Below are 18,026 nucleotides of genomic sequence, written 5' to 3'. Positions count from 1 at the left end.
TAAAACACCCTGCATGCTTTGCTTTGCTTTTTTTTGCTATCCCCTGCTTCTCCTCCCAGCTCACCTAATGTTACGTTGGATGTGAGGGTATGGGATACAGGGTCATGACTGAGTTCGCTGCATTTGAAGCAAATTCTAATGTGTAAAAAATATGATAGTTTGGTGGTTTTGATCTGATGCAGCCCTTATAACTCAGTTTGCTAGTTTTTGAGTGTGGAAGAATATACAGATTACCCTTAAACTGGGTGTATTCGCTTTTGTCCATGTAAGGACAATCACAATAGTGCCATGCTGACGTGCAGTCAAGCTATAAAATCTTACTGTGGCAATGTTGACATGAAGAGTCAGTAGCACAAAATGTATGTCCTTGCTAGAGTCAATTGCTAATACACTAGTTAGACCAGCTTAATAGACTTTCTCTGTGTTTCAAGTTTGAGTAATTCCTTTGAGTGAAAACTGCCACTCACTCCCATGTGGTTTTCTTTATTACCCAGTAATACTGGCACGCCTATCTGTCCTCAATGCAGTTTGAGATTAGGACTTGTTATGCCTCACAGCTGCTGGATTTGGGGTTTGGGACCTTTGTGGTGGGTGGGTTTTGGGGATCAGGGAAGTAACCAAAAGAGGAGTATGTTTGTTACCAGTCAGAACTTTATGAAAGGGAAAAAAATGTGTCAGCTGTGTTCAGAGGAAAGAAATGAACATGAAAGGTTACTCACTACGGCACTAATTCTCCATAACATTTGTCCTAAGTAAAGGTGTCTCAGTGCTCAGCCATGGCAAAATACTCTTCTTGAATAGGTGTCATCTGTGCTTCTTTCTGACTGGCATTACTTCCTTTCAGTCAGTTCTTTCGATTGGCACAGCCTTTCATGACATGAAAGAAATCCCTGTTTTGGTTTGGTTTTTTTGCTTTCTTCCAGTTATTTTTGGGTGTCTTTCCTTACCCTTGTCTCTGTGTGGCACAGTAATTTTCATTCCTAGCTATATAAGCCTGGAAGCACAGAAAAATATTGTCATACAAATAGAAATTCTTGACTAACCGAACCTTTTAAATCCCCCTGAGTTTCTTTCATTCAGGTCCCCTAAAATCTTGATGTTCACATCACCACTCAGCAGCATCACCTACTGGGATTCCTAAAGTTGATGCCTTTCCACCATCATCCAGGATGTAGGCAAATAGCTATATGCAGTAAATATCCTCAGGAGCAGAGGGTCAAAGATGCTGCTCACACAGGCAAGGTGAATGAGGGCACTTAATGAATCTGGACCTGGCACCAGCCTTCATTCCACTGGGTAGCTGAAAGGAACACAAAAAATACATTATTCTCAGCAGAGCAGACTGAGAACCCATTTCACCTATCTTATAACCTCATCTTGCTCTCTCAAGAGGTGGGAAATGTAGATTTGGATTCCATCAGCCAACAGAGAGCTCTGGAGAACATTTCCTAAATCAGCAATAAGCAGTTTAACCTCTTGGCTATCAGCAATAGAGGGGTGGAAGGCAAAAGCCTGTGTTTAACTGCTTAATTTTCTAAAAGAAAATAGATAAACAAAAAAACCCCTAAGCTGGCATAGCTGTAGGGAAACAGTGGAGACTTGAAAACATGAAGTGTAATTCCTCTACATCATATTTTACTCAGGCGTATTGAGGCAGCTCTCCACCCAGGTGTCTGCCCTTCCAAACCCCAGCCTTTGTCACCTGATGCTCCCCATGTGCTCACTTTTTCAGCCTGATTTTTGGATTGCAGCCTCCACTTGGCAGGGTGTGCCTCAGTGAGGCAGGGCAGTTCTGCCCCCAAACCAGCTCAGGACTGGGGGACTTCAAGGTACTTACTAACAGTCCAGTGCAGTACATCATTATGTACCCAGCTGCTGTTGTCTTCTGCTAAAACATCCCACAAGGTCTGCTCTTTAACCTTGGGTTGTTTGGGGTGTTCTGTATTCTGTGCTTCTGCTTCTCTCTTCATTCTCCTGCCTGTTGTTATTCTGCAGTCCATATGTATTCCCCCTTCCCTCCTCCCAAGTTCGCTTGAGGACAGTCTTTTGAATCTCTCTAAGCCTCTATGTATTATCTTCTGGTATTTTCAGTGCCACCAATTTAATAAATAAAAATTTATTTTTTTTTTTTAACTCTATATCATCAAAAGGCATTACCTAAATTCTAACTCAGCAGTCTGCTGGAATTTGCTGCCTGAGGTATTGCCAGTTTGCTTTGATTTCAGTCTGGATTCCTATACTGGAGAGTCTGCCTATATCAGCAGCCCAAATTAATACCTCCCCACCATTTGATATAAATGCCTCCTTCATCTTAGTTGCTATTGTATTCTTTCTATTTGTATACAAGCATTACATTACAATATGCTTTTTTTATTTCTTTATTCATTATCTAAGATTGCAGGTGTCCTTCTCCAGTATGTTAAAGTTTTAAAATGTCATGCTGTCTCTCCCCCCTCCTAACTACATTCAAGCTTCGTGAGCAGTCAGTTTCTTCCCATTTGGTGCAAATGCAGGGGAACAAGGTTTACTGCTTTGATGCATGTAGTTTCAATGTAATCACACGAGATGCCTGGTTGAGTTGCTTTGCTTTTCCACGAGTTTTCTGTGTTTACCCACAGCCAAAACTCAAGGTGCAGTTTCCTGTTGGTGCAGCCCCATTTGTTGTGCCTTATAAAACTATTTGTATTGCCTGTGTGTAGCTGTGCTGAAATGAACCCTTTGGATACAAGACACAGATCAGCTGCCCTTGCTCTGGCAGTAAACTTAATCATAAGCTCATAAGCACTAATTTGTGCTGTTTTTAAATAAGAGTTTTGGCTTCCTTTTTTTTTTTTTTCCAATTTTCCGCTACTTTCCCCATCTGGCACTATAACATTTGTTATGTTCCAGTTGGAAGCACTGTGGGTGGAATTTCAGACTTGAGAGCTGGCTGAATAGCCCTTAGGCCACTGTTAATGTTTCTGTTTCCACTGTCAGCTCTACGTGTTCAGCAACCTCAGTTTGGGATTTCTGAGTGAGGGAATCATCAGCTGTTTTATAGCACCTCCTTCTTCCCAAAGCTCCCTGGTTCTCTGAATTCAGCATTTCAATAGCAACTTGACAGTCATCTAACTGTACACCAGTGCAGAGTTGTTACTTAGAGACTACTTTGCCACACTCTCCATTTAACTCTTTCCATTATAGGCATTCCCCATCATAAAAGGATTCCAAAACTCCATTATTCCTATGAGAATATGTCTAATGTTATTGAATGTGAAATCACAAATATTTTCATTTATAAATTACCCAGTCTTACAGCATCTTCTTTTGAAGATGCTGATGGAAATAAGTAATCCAAAGTCCTCTAACTTGTTACACTATGACATATAATATGAGCATAAAAGGGCCTGATGGGAGTGTGCTTTACGTGTGTGCACTGCATCTGGAGCAGTCCATCCATGGGGCACAGACAGGCATTAGCAAGTGTGGTATGAGTCCTTTTAAGCTAAACTGTTCACAGCTATCATGGCCATTCGGACAGCCCATTTGGACTGCTTGCAGTTTATCGACTCCATTCATGGCCAGTACCCTACTGGGTGGTGTTGGGAGAATCTCCCAGGCACACCACTCAATCCTCAGTCCCGTAGTGAAAGTGATTTTAAAATGTGTTTTGCTGGAGTCAGGACTGGCATAAATTCTGCACAGAATCCTACAGCAAATACTTCTTGCTACCTACCTCTCCCTTGTATTGATCAAATACTGGCTACAGCTAAAGACTTGGCCCATAACATCAAGTAATCTGCAGCCTGGTGGGGTTATGGAAACTATGATGAGAGTAGCTAAATACCAACATTAGCTGAGAATTAGACATTATGTAGCAAATAAGCTTTAAAAAAAAATAATCACAACAGTCCTGGTTTTAAGGAAATCTGTTAAGAAAAAAACCTCACAAACCATACATTTTATGCCACAAGAATTGTTTCTAATGAGAGTGTTTTCCAATATTTCCCTTGAGACATCAGCTGCTCCATAAAAATAATGTCCCAACTTTAATTTGCTCATTTGTGGAGGAAGGTAGAAGGCCTAACAGCTTGTGTCAATGAATATAAACTACAACTTCTATGCAGGCTAGAAGGTACCATAGCACCTGTACTACTTCTTAGTCATTGTACCATATATTGTTTCTTCCCCAGATTGTTTCTTTCCCCCTCTGGCTTTTCTTCCCGTTCAAAGCTTTCCATTCATTTGAAAAATACTAGTTCAGACAATCGAGGCACAATATCACTCTAAACTCATTATTTCAGAGACTTTAATTAACCCCTCTCATCCAAGCATGAATAAACCAAAAAAAAAAAAAAGTCAGGGGAAATTATCCATGGCCTGGATGCCACAGGCGTCGTGTGAATCATCCCTCTCTCTCAGGAGGAAGGGTTTATATGCCCACAGAGGAAGCATGTCCCATGATTCTTGGGAAAAATCAGCAAATCTCTGGGAACTCCCAGGAAAGTGCTTCCTGTTTTGCTTTGCTCTTAGAGCCCTGCTGCTTTCCATAGCACAGCTCTGGCATATGCTGCTGTTACAAAGGCAGAAGCATGCAGGTATTGCTGATGCTGTCAGCCTTCGTCCCAGGCACAGTCTCTACAGAAAATTAAATCTTTTGCTGTATTAAATGGCTGTTCTCCCTGCTGCTTGCCAAGAAGGCTTTATCTGAAGCCTATTTGTACCGAATAAGAATAGGTGAAGGGTGCAGTATTGAATCCAGCCCTGCTCCAGCTCCGTTCTAAGGCCTTGGCTTGGTCTTTCCTCAGCTGATTATGGCTCTTTAGCATGGAACTAATGATCCATCCTGCAAGTCACATCTTTCCTAACTGCGTTTTCACAGCTATTTGTAAAGCTGCATTTCCAAACCTGATTTTCTTTACTTCTTGGATCAATTTCCAAGCTCTTTGGGAATTCATTCTGCTTCCTGGAATGGAAACTCTACTGTCCACTGACACCTTTGCTCTAAATGTCAGTGATGTGTGCTTTGGCATGGGTTGGGCCTAAATTTTCTTCTGATGGAGGAAAAAAAATGCTAATGAGCACCCAGTTATCTCGAACATTTTGAAGACAAAAATACAGCTGGAGGCAATTCTGGCATCATATTTCTTCTCTGTTTCTACATTTTAGTTGAGAACATCTCATTACAGTGTTTTGTCATATGAAACTATTCAGCTGTATCTATGACTAGTTTGTTCTGGCTCAATTTTTTTTCCTGTTAATCATGTTAGGCTTACTCAAAGCTTGTAGAGGGTTTTCTATGATCCCACTGCACAGAGCTGCATAGCATTTTTTTCTTTAAACCATTAAGCTCCACACACACACAGTCTCGGGACTGTATTTGCACACCCAATCAATTCCAGTGTTATTCCTATATCATTTTTCAAAATTATCAACTTCTAGTGCTTTCTTTTCATGTTTTGATTAGATTAAAATTATTTTTAAAAAGATGGGCACTGTCCTTCTGTTTGCATTCAGAATAAACCATTATATTAAAACCATCCCAAACCAAGTATGTTGTTGGTGCTTTTTTGCTGAAGATCCATATAAATGGAAATTTTTGTGCTGAATTCTCTCCTACCTATGTAAAAAATTATTTTTCATTGATTACTGATCCCTATACCAAATTTTTTGTCTTAAAACCCACTGAGAATCAATTATTCTCAAGTTCCACCTTTTCCTCACATATTGTCATTTGCCACAATTTTCTTTTCTTGAATTGTAGGGGGTTTTTTCCACTCTAAAGTTTGCTTTTGTAAAATCTCTAACAATGAAGTCCATCTTGTTTACACTGTGTCTGCAATTAGTCATTATTATAAGAGGGTTTCAACTCTGTGTATATATATATATGTCCCATGGTCCAAATGACTCCAGAAGTCTTGATACAACATACCATTTCAATTACCTTTTAAATAATGTATTGGCATCTGATTGCAAATTTCAGGAAAACAAAATGTGTCAACTGGTTCCCCAGTGCTTTAAAAGTTGTTCAGTTAGCCTCCATTGAGACATTACTGTAAAGTCTACAATGCACAATTAGTTACAAATTTTACATCTTTTTAGCATTCATGGGTAGACCGTTAATGAGGGAATAAATAGCACAATTTTATTTAATCCCACACACTCGTTAAAATGAATTATTAAGCAAAAGACACACAGCTATTCTGTCCCCTTTGGCACAGGGACATCTGGATGCAACATCCTTTCTTTCAGATAGATGGGTGAGGTCCAGTCACAGATACTTGTGGATGTAATGTGGTTCTAAATCCCTGTTTACTTGAAAAGAATAAAACTGTTTGAAAAACCAGTGATGTTCACTCATGGAGAGAAATTAGTATTTTGGGGTACAATTTATTTGAGTAAAGATATATATTTACTCTGGAATAAGATAACTATCCAGAGTACTTAAAGAGATGCTTATTTATTTTCATTGGCATCAGATGTAGACATTTCTATGTGGTCAAAAGAGTTCTGCCCTTTATGCCCAGGCTAGGCACTTAACAGACAATTTTTCATTGCAGGCCTGTACTATCAGTTCTGTCATCCTTACTAGTCTCAGTTATTCAGTGACACTATTTACATATTAAAGTATCACTCAGCATGAGTAATAGTGTCAGCACAGAGGTTATGTTGCAGGTAGAGAGGAGAGATGTTTCCATTTGCACTAAACCTCATCTCACAAAAATCACTGTAGACTGACACTTCCCAAAGGTTCTGCTTTCTTTTGATTAGCATCCCTTCTTCCAATAATTGACTCCAAGCAGTTCTGCTTCTGTTATTTGGTGGAAGAGAATTATTCAGAGATTTATTCATGTAGTCACAAGAAAGTCTGTGCTTAGGTATTAGGCTTTTTGTATGGAGTGCAAGCAAATAGATTACTGGGGAGTTGAGGGAGTTAATGCCATGGAATATGGGAGACCGTAACTGAAGATAATGCAGTGGTAGAGGGGCTTACATGTGCAACACAGAAGAATGAGGAGAGGGGAGAATTAGCCAAGACTAGGACACTTCAAAAAATGGGACATGGATATACAATCTGAGGATAAACTCAGCCAAAATCTCTAATAGCCCATCTATTTACTTGAGCTGGACACCCTGTTATGATTTTAAATGTTTGTGATGAGTAAACTTATTTAATACTTTCTTCTGAAACAAGAAAAGAAGAAACATGGTTTCAGTTAAGTGACGTCCAATTCGTATTTGGATTAGCATGACAATTTTACACTCAGATGAAAAAATATTAGAATATTTTATCATATGCCCCCCTTCTGTGCTCCATTTGGTACCTCTGCCACTTACAGTTCTGCACTACGGTGTTACCATTTGAGTCTTTCCTACTAAACAACTGGCATTTGGCTGAGCCTAACTCAAATCCCCAGAGTGACAAACAGAAGAAACTGATCAGGACATGAAAAAGAAACCACAGAAACCTATCTTCTGGGTCTTGTCCCATGGCCATGAGTTCTCTGGGGTCAGGTTTTGCTCTAATACCAGCATGAAGACAGAAACTGTAGAAAGTCAATAGAAGCATATCATTTAAAGTAAACACACATAGATGTACAAGCACTCACATATACTGATTTCTAGGTTAAGAATATTTTTCTCCAAAATATGAATTTTTTTATCAAGATAGGAATATTTCTGCATCACTTTATATATCATTATTGTACAGTTCCTAATGGACATATGAATAATCATCAAATCTGTGTATATTGTCTGTGCACAGGCACAGATCAGTAAAGGATTGGCTTATATTGCCAATATTTATTTTAATAGAATTATTCCATTCTAATCCCCTTCATAATAATGTCTTACTGTACTGTTTAGCCTTCCAGCTCATTCTAGTTACTTAAATTATATTTTGACAGCATCTTATCTCATTTTCATATCTTAACATTCTACCACTTACTCCTTGACTACTGAACTTTCTTAATATGTATTACCTACACCTAAACCATCATTTTCATGTTAACACAATTTTGCATTCTGCATGGAGCCTCAGCAAAAGTAATAAGCTTTTCACAAGTATCAAGTAATGTTGAAGGAGTCCAGATTTGCCCGTTTTTCGATCTTCAAAACCATGTGTGTAGTGATGTTGAACTCAGTATTAAAAAAAAGTAGACCTCTGTTGGCTTTTTGCTAGCATTTTGCTCTTCACATGATACTCCTTAATTCATTGTGCAGCCACACGGAACCCTTACAATCCCCTGTCTTGCCTCAAGCATAAACCTACCCAGATTTAATTTCTGTTTGAACTTGAGTCTTTTGAGGGGGAAGGAGTCTTAACCCTCTGTTACAGAGAGTTCACCACAGACACTGAGAAGCTATTCCAGCTGTTTCAATCTTACTGCTAAAATACATTTCTAAGTTAGAATTTGTCTAGTTTCTTTTCACAGCCATTGGATCTTATTTTACTTTGTCTGCTACCTTCATTGAAGAGTCCACTGCCAAAATTATGCTCCTTTCAGAGGATGAAGTCACTCCAGTAACTTAACTATCCCAAACATCTGGGTCTTCCATAGAAAGGCATATTTTTACTGTAGAAGAGTGCAATTACTCTTCTAAACATTAATTTCATTGCACAAAATTTCAGAGCCACAAAGCATGGTTTGCTCATAGTAAGTACAGTGTTCATTTGTCCTTCTTCTGTAGCCCTAGCCTTTTCTCAGGAGGGAAAGGAGAAGCCCTCTCCTTTGATAGTTTGCATTCAGGCTCTTTATGCTGCAGGTGACTTGTAGCTGGCAGACACTTTACATAGCCTTTACCATCTCACTTGAGGGAAGGCTTGCCTTGATCTGCAGCGCAGTTCAGCTGTCTAAAGCCAAAGAGATACCTACCCAGATTTTTCTGACAGTACCATGCAAGTTGTTAAAAAGGGTGAGCTTGAGATGTTTCAAATGGTGCTCTGTAGTACTCCTAAACAGAAAAATAACTGAGCTCAGTGAAGGTACTGCTAATTAACACCACCCTGAAAGTTTTGCTTGCACAAGAAATACCTGACAAAGTACCAAATGAATTCTGTTACTTCGCCACCAGAAGTCGTTCAAAATAACAATAGGAATTCAATAGCGAGTGGCAAACCACATTTGTAAATTATACTGATATCATGGCCTCTACCTTACTCTGGCTGCATGCAGCACTAAGGTAGAGAGCTGGTATTTAAGGGGCAGAGACCCTTCCTGCACAGCAGTCTGGCCGTGCACAGACCCATGGACCCTGTGCTGTGTCACAGCTCACCACCGGGAGGTCACAGGATGGGAAAACCATGGTGCAGCACCTGCCCAAGGAACAATGGGAATAGCTGCCAGGAGGTTGCAGAGCATCCAGACACCCCAGACCCGTACCCATTGTATGTGCATTTGGCAGCACTCACCAGTCTTGGGAAAACCACCCCACAACCCATTGCTAAGAAATGCTTGCAGTACATAAATAATGTTAAAGTAAAAACATTTCCAGGATGGTTAATGAGGAATGGAACAAAGTTAGATGGAATTTACCTCTCCTTTGCCATGTTAAGGAGATAATGCAATAAATATTTTGTACCTTTTCTGTCAGGAATGTATCACAATCATACAGGACTTTTTCTGTAATAGAAATGAAGACTTTGTTTAAATGCAAGCTGTAAGAGTTTTTTTTTAATCTACTTTTACATGTGTAGGATTAAAATTTGTAGAAAAGACACAGAACTATCCTTCTTAGCTCTACTTCTTCTCTTGAATGCTTAGATCCCTATGTGAAGATCCATCTGATGCAGAACGGTAAGAGGCTGAAGAAGAAAAAGACTACAATTAAAAAGAACACTCTGAATCCCTACTACAATGAGTCTTTCAGCTTTGAAGTACCCTTCGAGCAAATTCAGGTAATGTCAAACAGTGTTTTGTCTTCCCTCTCCATTCCATTTCTCAGCCCTTATAAATATTTAGCAGAAATCTTGTTAATTATCACATGTGCGTGCCTTCATTAGCACCTAGGTGCCAGTCCTGTGCTGAGTGTGACTGCTTCAAGAGGGAAATGATAAAATGCAAAGTACTTATGAAGTTTTGATTCATTAGTGAGAAATGGATAACTGACATTTTCTGTCAACAGAAATGGATTTTGGAAAAAAAAATCCACAGGGAGATAGTGAAGGAATGTGCCAGCAAAACGGTATAGGGATAAAAGAAAAGGCATATATAGCATTTTTTTCCCCAAATTATTTTAAATAATAAATTGGCATCATCTGTTAAATTGTGTTCCTTACTCATTTATTGGCCCTGTTCTTTGAAAGCACTGCAGCATGCTTCTTAAGTAAAACACCTAATTCATCCACAACTTTTTTTTCAGTTAATCACTACACTATGACAACTTTTTCAGTGATTCCTGCATCCCTTGGAAAAAGGCATTTGAGAATCTCAGGGGTCAGTACTGCTTTCTTGGCACTTCAGGAGAGCTCCAGCAGTTGTCCAGAGCCTAGACTTAAGGGTCTCGGAAATCAGCACAGTGAGCTGGAAGTCACCTACATTAGCCATGGGAAATACCAGGACAAGGCATTGTGTAAATCTTTTCAGGGACTGTGACCTGCCTTTCGGCTACTGGGAGGCAAGTAGTCTCTCATAAGGGAGGTTTAACTTCTTTTGATGTTAACTGATCTTTTATCACAAGAGAGAAGCTCTTCTTAACCATCTCAGGAGGCATGTGAGAAAAGAACTTCATGGTGGCTTGCCACCCACCCATGGAGCCCCAGAACCATGGAAATGTTAAGCAATACAACAGCTTTTCTGGGTGGAGCTGAGTGGGGAAAATATCCTTTCAGGGGTCTCCTAGTTTGAATGACCACAATTAAAATAGTCTGGTAATACATCCTTTTGTGGCTTGTAAGAGAGGGTTAGGTATGAGTCAGGTGCCAAAAGTTTAAATGGGTTTAAATGGCTTGGACAAAATTGGGAGCCCCCTCTGGATTAGATGAGAGCATGGTATGAGTTTTCACACTCTGTATCTTGCATTTTGATAGTAATTGTACTGGAGAGAAGCCCGGGAGCCAAGGCCTATATTTCAAGTAAAACTGTGTGCTTGCATTTTATTGACTTGGTACTGACAAACATAATAAAATTAGACAAGGTGAGGCAGTAGGAACAGCGACTTGGATGCATGACTAGTCCGTTTACAGTTTCTTCATGCCCTTCAGCATATACAGGTGTCTATGGACTCTAGGAATCAAAAAGTGAGAAATCCAGTGGGGCCTAATTTCCCTTGATTTTAATGAAAGCTGGTCTATTTGCTTGAGAAAGACCTCATAACAAGCATCAGAGACCCAGAGGCAAAAAAAAAGGGGAATCAAATCAAGTCTCTTTAGCAATTTAGGCAACGAATATTTTGATTTCTAAATAGGGACAGGATTGAGGAACTGGAATGGGCACCTCCAAATAACCAGATAAGAGCTTTGGCATGGTTAGAGGCATTCTGTAGGTACTTGACCATTTTGCCTTCTAATCCTAAGTCATTTTTGTAAGGTGGATATAGGTCCTTTAAAAAGTTTTGTGGTTTAGATGTTTAAATTTTGGGGGTTTTTTATATATAATTTTATTAGAACTACTTTATAGCTCCTACTTGAGTATATAGCCCCAATTTTAAATCTGCAATTATAGACTTTGGTCATATGCCAATGTATTTTGGAGTTAGTTATAAAAGACTGTATTTAGAAGTTATTTCATTATGGATACTGAAGTGATTTCATCATTAGAAAAACACTTTTTAAATTATATTTAGACAATATGGTAAGGATTACTGGGACTTTCAGGAAATTCAAATAAAAGTCATTAAGCAAACTTATACAAATTTCTTGATTGTTGGAGAACAAAGAGAAGGGAGGTTATGAAGAGAAAGCAGCTCAGTAGCAGTACATATATATAATTTTAAATGAGCCAAACATTAACATTTTCAACAATATAATAGTGACTATGGATTCTGGCTCTTAAGGAAAAGAAAGTGATGTCTTTAAGGGTAATGGGAGAACACTACTGGGAAGTCAAATCCTGTTGCTACAGGCAGATCAGGCATGTGTTTTGCCACAGCAAAACAGACTGCCTCTGTAGGCAGCAACGTCTCCAGGCCCTTTCAGTCCAAAGGGCTTAATCACACTGGGAATCTGCTAATCCAAGTGTTTATTAGGAGAGGCAGTGCTTTTCTGAGGTTACCAGCGCCTCTTGGGTTTTGCAGTACAGTTGCTCCTTTAATATATGGTACAAAGGCAAAGAGATGCTCACATTTCTCTGTAGGTTTAGGCCAGACGCCACGAGGTGAGAATCATCTCGGAGTTAATCATCTGAGCTAGCTGTTCTTACATTTTTATAGAGCAAGGAAAAGGGTCTTTCATTTACAGTGCTCATTTTTGTCTTACAATTAACACTAAAAAATCCAACAGTAACTAGCCCTCAAGCTTCTAGGCACAGCAGGCAAGCATTTTTTGTACTGTAAATAAATAGTCTCATGCTTACTTTTTATATCTGTGATTGTACCATGCATCTAAAACTTAAGTGTTCATTTGGGGAAGTACCATTAAAAGAGCGTGTATTGCAAGCAGCAACACTGAAACATAATTTTGGCATCTAGAAATACTTGCTTGCGGATATTGCCTTTTATCCTGAGTGCTCTGGGGAAAGAGAGTCTTGAGTTTGATGTACATTTCTGTCACCAGCAACTATATAAATACTTTAGTGCCTGTTGGACTCATCTCTTTCTCTGGCTCAGTGATTTGTACAATCCAGTAAGGGAATGGACTTTGTAATATAAACCTCATGAGCCTGGTCTTGCTACTTTTAAAAGATAATCCTTTTACAAGCACTGAAATTAATCATTCTAGTAAGAAGTCCAGACTGTAGATATATTTAAAGCCTTAAGTTTAAAAAACTGATTCTTGAGAATAAAAGATTTTTCTAGAAGAAATGTTTTTCAGGGCTTTTCTTGCTCTTATTCAGGAAGCTCACACTGTAATAAGAAATCAGGAAAAGAACTGTATGTTCATCTTTAAAAATAAAGCTCTGTAAGGAGAAGTGTTTACAATTTAGTAAAATCAGCCCAAGGCTATGAACATCTTAGGTGCTGTTGGGGAAGAACACCACTCCACTGAAGGAATAGCTGTATATGCTCTTTTGACAAATATTAAAGACCTGAAGGAGAGGAATGTTTGCATGTGCACACAAATGCATACCCAAAGCTTGGCTTGAACATCTCCCATTGTGCCCCAGTCTAAATGAATGGAAAATTGTCTGTGAGCTGTGACAGATGGGCTCGCACAAACTTTGTGGGACTAGTTTAACTCTCTTTGCCAGAGGTCACCATTCCTGCAGAAGTAACACTCCCAACATCAGCTCAGTCATAGGCACTGTCACTATGTCAGAGCCCCAAGACAGTGGAGTTTTTACATCTTTTCCAACTTTCATGAGCGTGCAGCCTGTTTTCTAGATTTCTTTATAAATATACAGAATATACATGGTATAAACACATACTTACACGTGTGCACATGCACACACACACAAAGAGAGGGGTACGTGTGTGTGTGTGCGTGTGTGTCTATGTGTTTAGTAAGCATAAGGGCTGTCTTCTGAATTTATCTGCAAATACCTGACTAGCATGCTGGATGGATGAGTAAGAGTTGTTTAGAAGCAGAAAAGCAACTAACAAAATGGAGCACAAAATTGCAAACATTAATTTGGGGTAGAGCCATTTCTGAGCTTTAGCTGTTAACTTATTTACTTCTCTGTAAGTATTATATTAAACAATAATGATGTGTTAAATTGCACAACTTTTGAATTACCTTACCTGTAAGTTGTTAATCTGTTAAAGGAAAAACAATCAACCCCAATGTCCATATGAAGCTCTTCGATGCAAGGGGGCGAATTACAAGTTAACAGGGAGGTTGTAAAGTTAATTTGATTTGAAAGGCTTACAAAGACAAAAGTTTGAATTTGCTTCTCACTAGGGGAATCTGCTGAGGCTGTCACACACCCCCTTCATGGCTTCTCCACTGCAGTTGTCTCTTCCCACATTCATGCCCGCCCACCTTCCCTTTAAGGTCATGCTCACTGCTCTTTCTCTGTCTCATTGTAGAAAGTGCAAATTGTTGTGACTGTTTTGGACTATGACAAGATTGGCAAGAACGATGCCATCGGAAAAGTCTTTGTGGGCTACAACAGCACTGGAGCGGAGCTGCGGCATTGGTCAGACATGTTGGCCAACCCCCGGCGGCCCATTGCACAGTGGCACACCTTACAGCCCGAGGAGGAGGTAGATGCCATGCTGGCAGTCAAGAAGTAAATTAAATTAAATTAAATTATGAAGAAGAAAAAGAAGAAGAAGCCTTTCTGCATTTGCCCACATAGTGCTCTTTAGCCAGTATCTGTAAATACCTCAGTAATATGGGTCCTTTAATTTCAGCCATGTGTTCCTGACACAGATCAGTTGTACTTTTAAATTCCCATTTTAATTTGCACAAATTTAAAAGTAGAGAGCCTTTTAAAGGCGCTTCATTTCACCACTGTCCCCCGATCTACTCTTCTTTTAAGCAATATGATGTGTAGATAGAGCATGACAGAAATTATTTATTGTATGACACAGTTGTATATATACACCAGTATGCTGAGAATTTATTTCTAGTTTGTGTATTTGTATGTTGTAAGCGTTTCCTAATCTGTGTATATCTAGATGTTTTTAATAAGATGTTCTATTTTAAATTATGTAAATTGACTGAGATATAGGAGAGCTGATAATATATTATAGGGTAACTATTGTATCGTCTGCATTCCAGAAAAAAAAAATCCAACTTGTAAGGCACTAGTAGTGTTACACTGACATCTTAAAGGACAACTTAAATCTGAGCTTTCAACTGGACCATCCTAATAACACACTTCACATCCACAGTGAATCTTGGAGGGGCAAATCCAACTGGGTAGACATCTTTCACAGGCAACTTAGCATGATCTGAGCAGTTCCGTGGCTGACCTCAAGGAGATGTAGCCAGAAGCCAGGATACAATTTTTCTGTATATATTCCAAAGCAAACACAGACTGAAATGGCTTTAGATAGAAAGTTGAGGAAGCAGTTCCATCGGAGGCAACAATTTCATCTAACATACAAAGACAATTGCAGAGGTTGTGCAGGGAGGGGGAGGAGGGAGATGCAGCAGTAGCAAAATGCTACCATGAAAAGAAGAGTAGCTCTCCATTATCACCTTTATACAAAATTTGCATACTGTGAATTCCATCCACGATTTCACATTATAATGAGTTTGCACATTAGAATTTGTAACAAAATATTTTATTATACTAACTCAGATTAGAAGGAATGCAGAATATTTTTTAGACACAGCTGTGTGAGTTTATTATACAAAATAGTTTCATGGTAAACAGACAGTATTGTAATCCCATCAGAAGATGACAAAATTTAGCCATAGTTCTAAATGCACTTCAAAGTAAGCCAAAAGAGAACAGCTAGTGACCTTTTATATACTATTTATACTTAAGTTTTAATTTGTCCTTTAAAAAAAAAGTGAAAACAAAGAACAAGTTCTAGAAAACTGAAGTAACCTCTTCTGTATACTAGATGCTCGTTTCAGGAGGAGTTTTTAAATGTTTTAAATGTTATTATGTAGTAAATGGCACTATTATGAAGCTATTAGTCATTCCATAAGAGTCTTGAAAGACTGCTCTGTGTATCACTGTGACTGCCGTGTGTGCTTAGAAATGTAGTTTTCTCAGTGGATAGCAATCAATTTATTCCGTAGTGATATTGTAATAATACTGCCATTCCCTTCTACTGCACTGCCGAAGGAACGCGTAGCACAAGCAGTTCTAGTTATTATGGACCAATTTAGAACTGGAGAGCTATGCGGGGGACAAGGATGCTATAGTGAATGGGTTGACCACGCAGCATTTTGTCAAGCCCTGTGCAATACTCTACATTTCAACTGCCCTCAACCCCTGCTGTTTTATGTAGACAGTCATCTTATAGCTACCCAGCATGTCATCTCTGCTCGTACCATCTCATCAAGTCATTTAGGACATCACTTCTATCTCATGTACCGTCCTTTGAGGCCCCTCGCTTATCTTTCCAAGCTGTGAATATATTTATAATTCTTCAAAGAGTTCATTATTTTCAGCAATGTAAACTACCCCAGAAATGTGGAAATGCTATTGCTTTTGGAGGGAGGCAGGAGGATTAACCATTAATGTTCTTATCAATCTGCTGCATCTAACAGAAACTACTGAAATAACAAAGATGAATGCAATCAGAGAACTGTGCACTGAAAACTAAATTCACAGCCTCCCTCAAGGCTCTGCTTCAGGGAGAGGTGTGACAGCCTGAGGGGTCAGTGCAGCGATGGCCAAGCACCACTGTTTTTCAGTACTTTGAGGGTAAAAGCAGCAACAGCAAAGATGTGGGAAGAGAATAAAAGCCTGGATCTCTCCCCACCTCCAAAAGTGAGAATAGCAAGATGCATTTTCTTTCTTTTTTTACATGAAACACAGAAAAAACACAAGCGAGACATTTTCTGATAGAAACAGGCACATACATGCAAAGCATCAAGCTGGAATATTTTAAAATCTTATCCTTAAGGACCAAACCCCACCAAAGAGAAGAAGTAGACAGTCAGCTTTCCAGCCTGCGAGCTTCATGGTCTCCAGCTTTCAGTTGTTCATTCAGGATAGCTGCAAGTTCAACATGCCAGGACTGACTCATTGTGTTAAGGTATTCTTAATGCTTTCTCTTCCTACACTGCCAGACTGAACGTCACCTTAGAACTGGTTTGTAAGGTACAATGATTCTCAGAGACTGAACCTGCCATGTGACCAAGATGACATTTTCATCCTCAAAGAAGCCACATGTACCTTTCTGACAAAGCTGTGTGAAGTATTAGAATCTGATGCTGTAGAAAGATCCTAGTTGCCTTTGTGTATATTTACTGCCTGCTTGAGTGTTTCTCTGTGTGGGTTTTCTCTGTATCTTGTAGAAATGTTTGGGGTGTTTTATCCTGCCATATCGCTCGTGGCCCGCGAGCTGACAACTTTAGCCGTATTTTACCTTCATTTTTGATGAGGTGGTTTATATTTTGTTTCACTTTGTGTAGTGACTTCCCACAGTAGAGTTTTCCAATTGTCGTTAAAATAACATACATATTACACAGATATTCAATAAAAATGTTTTATTTCCTGTTGATGTTCTGGCATTTCTCTTTTGATCTAAAACTTTGAAAAGACATTTCACTCCAGGACTTTCACATAATATCATACACTTTGAAGTATTGCAAGTGAAATAGCACAGCACTTTTTGAGGGGCTGTGAAAAGCTGCTTTCATCAGTAAGATGGTCACAGCCAGCAGCGCTCCAGTAGATGAATTCTTCACCTCTATTGCAGATGAAGGACTATTACCTTGTTTACCCAAGAGCCTGATTATTTGCCTCCAAACCCAGTACTCTCTATCCAAACATGGACTAGTTTCTATACCACAACAAAAACTGCCAAGTAGTTACCTACACATCACTTTTCTTCCAGACAGTTGTGTTAGAGCTGTGGTTGAAGTTTTCATCTGGAGAGAGATGGTATATTTTAACCTACATCCAAGCACTACTTCTAAGCTGACCATAAAATCAAGCCTCTTACAGACTAAAGATCATTAAATAAAACCTTTAACTGGGGAAGAGGGGCAGTGGGGAGAAGGTATTGGAGGAAGTGAATAGAGAGGGACTTCTTACAACAGCCTGTAGTGATAGGACAAGGGGGCATTGTATTTAAACTGAAGGAGGGTAGGTTTAGATTAGATATTAGGAAGAAATTCTTTACTGTGAGGGTGGTGAGGCACTGGAACAGGTTGCCCAGAGAAGTCGTGGATGCCTCATCGCTGAAAGTGTTCAAGGTCAGGTTGGATGGGCTCTGGGCAACCTGATGTAGTGGAAGGTGTCTCTGCCCACAGTGGGCCTGGTGATGTGAAGAGCAGTTACTCCTCCAAAATCGTGAATGTCTGATGTTCTGTGGCT

At 39.3% G+C, this 18,026-nt stretch overlaps 1 protein-coding gene across 5 annotated transcripts in view; it reads left to right on the top strand.

The window, feature by feature from the left end:
• SYT1 (synaptotagmin 1) overlaps window positions 1-17,208 on the top strand; it is a 349,423-nt gene extending 332,215 nt beyond the window's left edge. For all 5 annotated transcript variants that reach the window (XM_064655599.1, XM_064655598.1, XM_064655597.1 and 2 more), the window contains 2 exons: window positions 9,744-9,877; window positions 14,104-17,208. In XM_064655599.1, the coding sequence (XP_064511669.1) occupies window positions 9,744-9,877; window positions 14,104-14,310 (341 nt within the window). In that variant the 3' untranslated portion in view covers window positions 14,311-17,208. The remainder of the gene's footprint in view (window positions 1-9,743; window positions 9,878-14,103) is intronic.
• Window positions 17,209-18,026: the final 818 nt, after the last annotated feature.

Source organism: Pseudopipra pipra, chromosome 5 (genome assembly GCF_036250125.1).
Source record: "Pseudopipra pipra isolate bDixPip1 chromosome 5, bDixPip1.hap1, whole genome shotgun sequence".
Lineage (NCBI taxonomy): Eukaryota > Metazoa > Chordata > Aves > Passeriformes > Pipridae > Pseudopipra > Pseudopipra pipra.
Note: the sequence above shows the minus strand (reverse complement) of the source record. Positions and strands in the feature narration are given on the sequence as shown.